General features: G+C 31.8%; 2 protein-coding genes across 2 annotated transcripts; one reads left to right on the forward strand and one right to left on the reverse strand.

Moving 5' to 3' along the window:
- Nucleotides 3646-4240, reverse strand: LOC104754073 (protein CLAVATA 3-like). The gene is made up of 3 exons (XM_010476231.1): nucleotides 4177-4240; nucleotides 4038-4078; nucleotides 3646-3819 (listed from the first exon to the last, which is right to left on the reverse strand). The coding sequence occupies exons 1-3, from the start codon at nucleotides 4238-4240 to the stop codon at nucleotides 3646-3648; spliced, it is 279 nt and encodes a 92-aa protein (XP_010474533.1).
- On the forward strand, nucleotides 5039-6388 carry LOC104754074 (cationic amino acid transporter 8, vacuolar-like). Its single transcript, XM_010476232.2, has 2 exons — nucleotides 5039-5048; nucleotides 5433-6388. The coding sequence occupies exons 1-2, from the start codon at nucleotides 5039-5041 to the stop codon at nucleotides 6317-6319; spliced, it is 897 nt and encodes a 298-aa protein (XP_010474534.1). The 3' UTR covers nucleotides 6320-6388.

Consider the following 11351-nt stretch of genomic DNA (forward strand, 5'->3'; position numbering starts at 1 on the left):
TTTGTAAATACATATATAATCTACTAGCTAGCTAGATAAATGGGGTTAAGATAAAAGACAAAATTAGTAAGTAAGTCAAATTAATTTGAAGCATGTAGATTTTAATTCGCTTGAAAAATTGAAAATATAATTAGAATCCACGTAGCAGCTACGGAAGCAATAGAGGCAACAACCTTTAAATCCTTTAATCTCAATGTTTTTATGGTCACCTAGTCCGGTTGAACCATGGTCCATGGGTCAGTTTATTCATAGCTTTGTTTATTTTCTTTTATGGATAGAATATATGTATCAGGTACATAACTAAACACTAAGCAAGTTAAATTAAGTGATTATTCCATTCTTTTAATTGGTTTGGGCACTTAAAAAAAACTCACATCTAACTTCTTTTTTTTTTTTTTTTGAGTGTTTGGACGTTCCCGAATTACTCCTTTTTACAAATACGTTGTGGTCCATATATTATGACCAAGATTTAGGTCGAAGTTTTTGTGTATATTTTAGACCGACATAATTTCCATATGTAAATATAGCTGCAATAAGATAGTTTGTGTCTTGTACGAGTTTAAGAATTTTCGTACTCCATCTTTTTAGAGATGGCAAATCCATATTTTTTAATACGATTTTCATTGGCCTTTCAGTTCTGAATAACTTCTTTTTTTCTTAGTTCAATTATCTAAATTAGTTTTCTTAAAAACTTAACAACTTAAAAAGGTAATATACTAAGAGCAAGATTATGGGTGGTCTCTTATAAGTGGGTTGTTAAACATTGTTTGATTATTATATGAATTAATTGTGTATTGTTTTGAATATTGTTTGATTATTATATGAATTAATTGTGTATTGTTTTGAATATAAGAACTTATGATCTCTTAGTTAAATTTTTCTCATCCAATGGTAGGTTCTAATTTTGGGTCTCTTATTTTTGAAAATATTATTTTTTGAAATTTAAATATCTTAAATAGAATAGAAGTGGTATAAATGTGTAAACATTTAAGATTTTATAAAAATAGAAAATATTGCATTTAAGATTTTATAAAAATAGGAAAATATTGCATTTTATAAATATATTTACATGTTTATAGTCTATGCATGGACATGAACATATAATTAAAATGGTAGATATGATTACTGAAACTCTGTAAGTGTTAAGGTCTTTGCATAATTGATGTTTTAGTTTCTGCTTCTGGCTGTACTTAGCTGTATATGGGTTATCCATGCAACAAAACCGTTAATAGAGAGACTTACAGCAACAACTGTTGGGACATGGCTTATTTTTATTCCTACGGTGTCATGGATTTGCTGAGCTGTAACCATAAGAAGAGAAAATTAACAAAACATGCATGAACTAGAGAAGCAAATTAGAATGAAAACACAAGTGTCGAAAGACAAGTTATTAAAAGATAAGAAAAAAATCTCAAAACGTTAAAGCATATATTATGTTCTGCAAAGCCAAATACCAGAGTCTCTTGTCAAACCCCTGACAATAGACAACAACAACAAAAATGGAGAATGTACGTAATCCCAAACAACTTAACTTACTTCAAGACTTTAGAAATCCCAATTGAATTCATCATAAACTGCATCTAAACTATGCCAGTGCCATCACAATTTAAACAACAATAAGTAAAACGAATATCAGTGGTGGAGAGAGTAACTCAGAGAATATATATATATACCTCAGTTCCCACTGGAAATGCAGCCTTCACACAAATCTTCCTGCAAACACACACAAAAACAACAATCCATTTGTATTACACAATAAGTAGAATGGCATACAACTGTACGTTCTCATAGAAATAAACCAAAATATCATTCTGATACCACTATATATAATATATTGTTTATTGCAACCAAGAACTCTTAAACAGCTATGTAGGTTTCCTCATCTTACCCTCATTCACTTGTTCTCAGTGGTCCTCTTTCGCTTATCACCACCACGACAAACAGGTTTCTTCTTCTTACCCTCATTCACTTGTTCCATTAAGAAAAGGTTTAAAGTCAGTATAATAAATTTCAATTCAAGACACTACTACATAGGAATATATAAGATCTCACCTTTTGATCACCCCAATCATCATCAAAACAAAAGAAAGTCATCTCGAGATTCAGCATACAGTTAATGCATGCAATTAAAACAAACAGGGAAAGTGTCGAATCCAATTCAAAAAACACTCATCAAACTACAAATTCCCAAACAGCTATCAACATATAACCCTAATTTTTCTAATACAAATCTAATTCATCGCATCATTGAACCAAACAATTCGAGAATTGGCTAATTCAATCTCCGATTTGGTGAAGCAAAAACCTTCTCCAATTTATGAACTGCCATCGTTGATGGTGCCGCAGTCGATGGAGATGATGATATCTCCAGTAAAATACGCTTTGCCCACTGTTTTACCTCTCAATTTTACCAAGAACTCTCAAGCTTTTTCCATTAAAATCATCTATTTACCGAGAGAGAGACAAAAGACAGAAACGCCAGAGAGAACTGCTGACACGTAGCGTCTCTTAACCCACGATCGAGTATACTATATAAGGAGAGATCTTATATTTTTTCTTTTGTTTTGATTTATTTTTTTTCAACAAAGCGCTAAGAACTCCTCTATCAACCCCTCAATGAACCCCCAACGGAGAAGGTCTAATATGTGAAGATATATTATATGCTATACAATTCTAAAAAGCATATGGTTCAATAGAAGTTAAATAAGTTCTTAAGCCAACAAGTGTAGGACATAAGAGGATGAAACGAAATTATAAGAACATGAAATTGTTATGACAACAATTGTATACTTTTCTTTTTACATCGATTTAGTAAGAAACATTTAGATTTGGCAAGTAAAAAGAGAAAGGAACTTATTTATAGTTAAACGAATGGATAAAGCCGTAAGCGTTATTTGAGGTGGGAAAAGTGGTGACGTGAGCGAAATCGCCAGTGTCACATCTCAAGTGTCAGTCTTTACAACCAAATATCGTATCATATAGATTTGGTATCATTAAGGATAATAATTAGCTCTAGGCTTGTTATTACTCCATCACCAATATTTTCATACAATTAAATAACCTTTTTCAAGTATGTGTGTCGTCGTTTTGATGATCCTCCACAATTGTAATTTGCAACCTCCGATAGAAGTTGTCATCTTGACACTGACACTGCCTGTCTCTGCCCCAAAGCCGATTTAAAATTTAATTCTTTCCACCACATCATCAAATCATCATCATCATTATTATTGTATGGTTAATTATGACTATCACTTCCATTAATTATTTGCATTGACATTTGCAAACGTACTCATAAATTTTTCCAACGGTACATATTGCCTTTGGAGATAATATACTTGTCTTTTTTATTTACACTTTCTAGTCTCTACGTAAAAACTATATTTTTTTTACAGATAATATGGTGTGAAATAGAAACGTAATGCTGCTATAGTTTATATTTTACTTAGAAAATCAAAAGAGATAACGATGATTTCATTCACATGAGCAACAAAAGTAGTGCATATCTTACATTCACGTTCATGAAACAAGCTTAGCAAAATGAAACTGATACACAAAGAAAAAAAAGTCTCCTTGCAGGATGATAAAACCGATAAAACATAAGAGTTAATATACAATATGAAATTAAGTAAAAGCAACAAGGTGAGGTCAAGGGAGATGAGAGGGGTTTCTTGGCTGTCTTGGTGGGTTCACATGATGGTGCAAAGGGTCAGGTCCTGAAGGAACGGTTCTAAGCTCTTCATGTAGCCCTAAACCTTTTTGCTTCTCTTTTTTGTCTCCATTTGCTCCTCCCCAGTCACTCCCCTTCTTCATCATCATCATCTGCCAAAGTAAAGACCATTTTATTATGTTTCATACTTCAAATTGCAAACCATAATAAATACAAATGGTATATAAATATATATATATATATTTGAGTGTGCGTATGTATTTATAGAGGAACATATATATGTAGAACATGAAAACTAAAGCAATCAAACAGTGGTCGGACTTGGACTAGATATATGAATGTTTAGGTATTAGTACAAGTTGGAGCGAACCTTGCGCGTGGGAAGAGCATGATCATGAGCTTGAGTGAGATCTGGTGAGATAATAAACCAAAAACAAGTTATGATGATAGTTATAATAATGCGTGAACATGAGTGACAGAGTTTTTAGACGAAGGAGAGAGATTGAGACCAGAAGCATCATGGAGGAACAAGAGGCAGAAGAGTAGCAGTAGCACAAGACTTCTCGAATCCATTTTTTTAGAGAGAAAGTTAATGAGAGAGATGGAGAGCTAGAGAGAGAGAAAGATATAAACTGTTTTCACTGTGGTGATAAAATGAGAAGGGGACAGTCCAATTTATAGCGTAAACCTAGAAGAAGGAATGGGGTCTCCTATTTTAATTTCTTTTAACTGGCTATAAAAGTAGATATTTTTGTTACTTTTAGATAATATATGATTTATATGTAGTATCGGAATCTTCATTACTCTACCGCACCAATGGTCTTAAAGTATATATATTTAAGGTTCATATATATTACGAGCTCATGAACTTGTTTATAGTTTAGCTATATCAATGCTCATACTTTAACTGAAACTCTCCCTACCAATGTAAGAAACTGTGAGATATTTAAAACAAATATTTATCTGTTTTCTAGACAATAAAAAATTGATATCAACAAGAAATTAAACTAATTAATCCCTTGCCACAATATTATACAGCATCTAAATAATAACAAAAAAATTAAAAAAATAACATCTAAATATTTTTACAGCTGAACAACAACTTCTGAGAGAGCCTTATTCTACCCCGGCAGTCAAACACGTATTCTTGAATTTGAATCCGACATGTATAAGAAGATAAAACAAACAAAATGCTCGCCATATGTTTTTTTGTGGTCAAAGATTTCGGTACCATGTCCAAAATTTAACTTCATAACTAGACATTGCTGATTTTACGTTCAAATTCAAAGATATTAGCAAAGAGGCATCAACTAGTAAGGTTAGCACTAGTCATATTGATACACGAAACCGCGTTGCATCCACGAATAGGAGATGGCCAAAAGTTAACTGTTAGATAAGATCTTACATGTAGAACTTGTTCCTCGTACGTGAGCGAGAGACTGGGCGTAACAATTATCCCTCATATATGTCTCTCGGCTAACATTTGTTGACCTCTATGCATATATCTTTTCTAGGATCTCTTGTAGATGTAAGATGTTACGTCACTAACCAAGTAAGGCCATCTTTAACGGGATAACATTATGGGTGTTCTAAGCCCAATAAAATGATAAATAAACTGAATATTGGCTTTAGAACAGATTTTTTGGTCTTCAATTAGAACAGATTTTAGTCCAGTTCTATGATCACGTGGCAGTACGTGAATGGTTGAGTTTTTTTGCAATTGAGACAATTTTTCATTTCTCTTCTTCTTCCAAATCGCATCTAGGTTTTCGAAGAGAAAGAGACAAAACGGCGAAAGCTTCGATTTCTACATCTTCGCCGACTAAGGTTAGTATTCCGGCCAAAAGTGTCTCTGCTTTGCTCTCAGTTCTCTGTTATGCTGAGTTTGGAGTTGAGATTCCTGTCACTCGAGGCTCTTTCTCATATCTTAGGGTTGAATTAGGGGATTTTATAGCCTTTATTGCTGCTGCGAATATATTGCTTGAGGCTATTGTTGGTGCTGCTGGATTAGGGAGGTCATGGTCTTCGTATCTAGCTAGTTTGGTCGAGAATGATTCTGATTATTTCCGGATTAAAGTCGATTCCTTTGCTAAAGGGTTTGATCTTCTTGATCCGGTTGTTGTTGCTGTGCTTTTAGTTGCTAATGGTATTGCCATGAGTGGAACAAAGAGGACTTCTTGGTTGAATTTTATTACTTCCATTGTCACTGTTTGTGTTATTGTGTTTATCGTCATTGTGGGGTTTGATATGGTGTCGAACATGGCTGAGGAAACAGAGAAACCTTCCAGAGATATACCTATTGGTTTGGTTGGCTCGATGTCTATGATCATTGTGGTTTATTGTTTGATGGCTTTGGCTTTGACTATGATGGTGAAATACACTGAAATCGATGTGAATGCAGCTTATTTTGTTGCTTTTACTCAGATTGGGATGAAATGGGCAAAGTACTTGGTTGGTATATGCGCTTTAAAGGGAATGACGACAAGCCTGCATGTTGGATCTCTAGGTCAAGCTTGGTACACCACTCAGATTGCTCGGTCTCATATGATTCATCCATGGTTTGCTTTGGTTCATCCTAAACAGAAACCCCTATCAATGCTTCTTCCATCGGAGTATCAACGCTTTGGAACGCAGGCGTTAGAGGTTGGATAGCTTATGCTGTTATTGGAGTTATTTGGTTCATAGGCACTTTGGGATTGGCGTTGCTACCAAAATCCCGTGTTCGTTGGTCTTCATGCAACTTATGATGTAGCTCATCAGCCACCGGAGCAAGCAAAGTTTGAGGAAGAGAGATGATATAAGAATCGATCACAACGCTTCAGTATGGTTGGTAAATTGTATAGACTTCCATGTTTTTTCTTATGTAACTTCAATATTCATGTATCAAATGTACAATAAAAATTGATTATTATATTATTAAATCTTATGATCTTAAACATGTTCTCCCAATAACCAATTTTTTAACAAAAAAATCTAAACTAATAATTTTACATTATTTTTCATAATATTTTTACTCTAAAAACACCCAAAAGTGTTCCCCTATAAAAATGCCCTAATAAATGATTGCTTCAGTCTCCAAATCTTTTTTTTTTTTGCTTATTACTACAATATGGAAATTGGAATATGTTATTATTTTGGCATCCTTGTGAGTTGTGACCTTGTTGTCCCTTGATCTGTTATCTTTGTTGGATTTGGTTGACGACTAACTTACATAACATTTTGTAAGATCTGTATCACCATCTTTTATGTTTATCGATATCTTATAAAATAATGATACAAATTTCATATGAAATTACGAAGTTTTTTTTTCTAGGGGCTCATCAAATCTGTGTACCAAAATATCCAAAACAATTTTAAAAATACATGCATTAATTTCTTTTTTAACAATATGGGAATTACCTGAATATAATTGAGTATCAAATCCATGCCAAATCTATATTTGCTGGAAATAATATTTAATACTTAAAGGGATTTATATACATGTCTATGAGTCTTTGCCGGCGCCGTTCGAGGGTACCATCGGCTGATGTCATGAGGCAGAGAGAATGATACCTGGAGTACTTACTGACACGTGTCAATTTGATGGCATCAGATCTCAGCCGTCCGATCATCCCAAATACTACCTTTAGATTATCTCTCCTTTTGATAATTGTTTTTAGATTCCGTTTTGCTTCGTCGGTTGCTTACTCTTATGGGCCAATTAGATTATCTCTACTTTTTAACTAATTTACTAATTTACAACCATTATATAATATGTTTTTGTAGCAAATATAATAATAATAATAATAATAATAATAATCAGATACGTGTTTTGGTGCATCAAAAAGAAACCACCGCTTACGGCTTCTTTTCAGTTAAAAAATTAAGAAACTCTTAAATTGGTGATATTCAAACTTTTTAGAGCAGAAAAACTTAGATCTTTTAATCTAAAGACTTAGATGAAGTTTTTTGAAATTAGTAATTAATCTATAAATAAAATAAAAACTGAAATATCATTAGAAATATTAATAAATTCAATAAATGACTTGGTTTAATACTAAATATTAAATGAATTAGTAAAAACTTAAACCTGATTCTTGTTTATTAAAATGTTGGTTAAAAATGTTGATTTTGAAAAATTAAGTAATTTTGGTGGAAAAAAGGAAAAAAAATATCTACCAAAGTTAATATATTACAAATTTTTGCTATGTAAATTTTTTTTTGTTGTGCATGCAGCCTCCATAACCCTTGGCACGGCTGTGATAATAATAATAATATTTTTGTATGGACAAAATGTATGTAGTTTGCTTTAATGAATAATCTAGAACATGATTTATTTTAGGGATATGTAAATAACTAAATATATTGAAAACGAATATAACATATGTTAAAAATATATATCAAAACGATTGATAAAACCAACGATAGTGGTTAAACCTCTGAGTTACCCAAAACGTAGGAACTTAAAAAGATTACGGATTCGATTCACGTTGTTAATCTCCTAATCGCTTAAAAAAAACATATAGATCAGTAATTTTAAACAAATCTAGAATCTTGCAGCTCAAAAATCAAGCAACAAATACTAATCTAAAATCAAATTTAGAAAAATGTGAGTTTATGTTCTGTATTCCATCCGATCAGTAATATTGGGTTCAAATATACTCCATCTGTCTCATAAAAATTGATGTTTAGAAGCTTTTACACATTTAAAAAAAACAATGATTACTGAATTTAAATATTTTTTTTGACTAAAGAGATATTATTTAATTTTAAACCAATAACAATTCAAAATTTTAAATATTTTCAATGATTACTTCTTGAAGTTTACAAAACATCAATATTTGTATAACAAAAAAATATCCCAAAACATCAATCTTTATGAGACAAAGGGAGTAAATTAATTATTAATTTAGTCTATCTACATTTTATATTTTTTAATTTAATTATTACATCAGAACACAAAACCAACACCTACTGTACTAAATTAAACTTGCTGTTAACTATTAATTACATTATTAAATATGTCGCTGTCTACATGTCGTCGAATCGTTACCGATACAGTGATGTCAAAGAAAGATGAAACAGCCTGGAAAATGCAATGAAGGGGGAAGAGAGTAGAAACTAGAAAAGACGAGTGTAATGTTAAGCGACAAGAGACTGATTGAAGAAGCCACAAAGGTCAATTCTAAATTTTGAAATCATTTTACGTTCATTGGTTATTTGTTTGATAACCAACCCTAGTTGAGTTGATAAAAAGTGTAATATATATATATCAAAAAGTGGGTAACTAAGATTCTGCAATATAACCAATAAAAATTAAAATTGCAATGCAAAATCAAACCTTTTTGACTTCTTCTTCCTTCATGGTATCAAGTTATCGTGACCCTCTTGAATGTGTTTTATGTTTATTCTGCTTTTGTAATTTCTCAATACAGTTCAAATATCCCTTCTTGCTTCTTTTCTTTTCAGATATTTTTTTGGCTAAAAAGCCACTTTTATATCAATAGTTTTAATCTATTTAAAGAATGCTATCGTACGACTAAAATTTTATAAAAATATCTAAATACTATTAAGAGAATAATTCTTGAACTATATAAATTATATGTAATATTAGTATCGTAATATTTTACTTTCCCAATAATTAGATTACTTAAATACTAATTTTTTGGTTTGTTTGGAGCAATTTAAACAAACATTATAATCGTAATTCAATTAGTTCACAAAACTCAATGACATCAATTGTTGGTTGCCTAAGCTTTGCCAATCTAATGATATAGATACGTCGATTCTCGATTATCATTATTTTTTATGGTTTGATATATTGGCTATAGGTTTATAATTAAATTGACCTAATTCAACTAAGAACATGAATAACAATCAAAGAAAGAAAACATAAGCATCAAGCCAAAAAGAAAATAACAATAATGTTTGTAAACATTTCCTTTGAAATACCAAACTCAATGATAGATCTACTCACACATAACTTAGATACATGTGATATAATCTTTGTAGTTTGAAAAAGTTATGAGTTTATTGATTCCCAAAGGATTTTAAAAAAACTATAAACTAAACTAAGACGAAAGAATAAAACTTTGAATAGCTCAAGCCGGAGGAAAAATGTTTACAAAAGAAATTGCACAGATTAAAGATATGGACGACTGGGTGAGACAATCCGTCTTCTGATTCGACAAGGGTGAAATTTTATATATGAAAAAGAGAGGAAAAGAACGAAGAAGGTGGAAGTCATCTAGAAGATTAGAAAACACGGACTAGTCTTCAAGGATTTGAATCATCACGATTAGTTCTGCATAATTCGTCTCTAAGTGGATAAGCAACCCCTCCAGCAAGGATACTCTCCATGGCCCAAAGCAAAGCTTCTAACTCCAAATGGAGCGGGGAAAGACTACGTCTCAGACATCTATTTCCCAACAATAAAGTCTGAACATTGCTGTTACGACACTAGCATCGCAAATCTGAATTGGAGTTAGATGCTTTCCATGAGCCATCTATCTAACAACGGGTTACCTGACGCTGAATTACCGGAGAGATCAAAAAATCCGATGGACCTGAGGTACCCGAGAAATCCTCTGGCGGAGAATGCTCCTCCCAGTTTTTCACTTACAGTCTGATTAATAACGTAATCTGGCGTAAGTTGCGTACCTTAAAAAACTTTTTTATGCATATACTTCTAGATCGACTATAATATCCAAAGTAATTAGATATTAATATATGTATATATTCATAACTAATCGGTATAGTAGCAAAACCAATCTATTTCCAGGCATCTTTTGTACTGTTCGTTTACAAAGTGTACATGTCGGTTTTCGTCTTCCTTTATTTATTCACTTAATGCATGATCCTCAATTCTCGTCCAATACATTTTGTCTCTCAAACCGATTCACAAACCTATATATACATAAAATCATCAGAAATCGACAAATCCTCGACAAAAAGACTCAAGACTCGACATTAAAATGACTCTAAAAACATTTTAAAATATGACTTAACACATTATCCCACACTTAAACTTTTGCTTGTCTTCAAGTAAGAACCGTTAAAATCTAATTCCAAAAGAGAAAACTTTGAAAGATGGGAACTCACTTTTGTTAGAAATCTCTTCTTTGCACTGTATGTACTTAAGAACATACTTTATATACTATCCATGCGAAGCTTTTTTTTTTTTTTTGGTTTAATGTTAAACTCATGAGAAGCTTTCAGTAAATATCATTTCTCTTATGAACGCCTAAGCAACCGCATACCATGCATTTTTGAACACTCGTAACAGTAAAGCTGGCACATCGAGAACTCACAAATGAAAATCATATTTAAGTTCATATAAGATCCGATGGATCTATAGCTCACTCAAGCTCATTTACTCATAGTGCAATAATATTAGATTTGTTGCTCCTAGGAGGTAAAACTTTCAAGTGTCAATCTATTTCTCTTAAATAAATAAATTTAGAAATATTCAAAAAGTAAAATTTTAAACAAAAATAAGTAATATATTTAGTGAAAACCATTTATGGTGTAATCATATAAATTTGTTTTATTTGTGTGAATCTTTTATTGGTCAACACTTTTCAGAAATTTGTTTTGGAAAGAACTTTTATTTTCACAAATAAATTAAAAATATGGTGGCTGTTGACATTTATGAGTTCAATGGTTATTTCCTAGTGGAATACCTAAATAAATTACTGTTTTAGAT

This window comes from Camelina sativa, chromosome 16, assembly GCF_000633955.1.
Source record: "Camelina sativa cultivar DH55 chromosome 16, Cs, whole genome shotgun sequence".
In the NCBI taxonomy this organism is placed as follows: domain Eukaryota; kingdom Viridiplantae; phylum Streptophyta; class Magnoliopsida; order Brassicales; family Brassicaceae; genus Camelina; species Camelina sativa.

Bases quoted from the DNA above. Each gene is read 5' to 3' on its own strand.
- LOC104754073 (XM_010476231.1), bottom strand. From the start codon at position 4,240: ATGGATTCGAGAAGTCTTGTGCTACTGCTACTCTTCTGCCTCTTGTTC. The intron at 4,079-4,176 runs GTCTCAATCTCT...TTATCTCACCAG, and splicing joins GTTCCTCCATGATGCTTCTG to ATCTCACTCAAGCTCATGAT. The intron at 3,820-4,037 runs GTTCGCTCCAAC...TTACTTTGGCAG, and splicing joins ATGCTCTTCCCACGCGCAAG to ATGATGATGATGAAGAAGGG.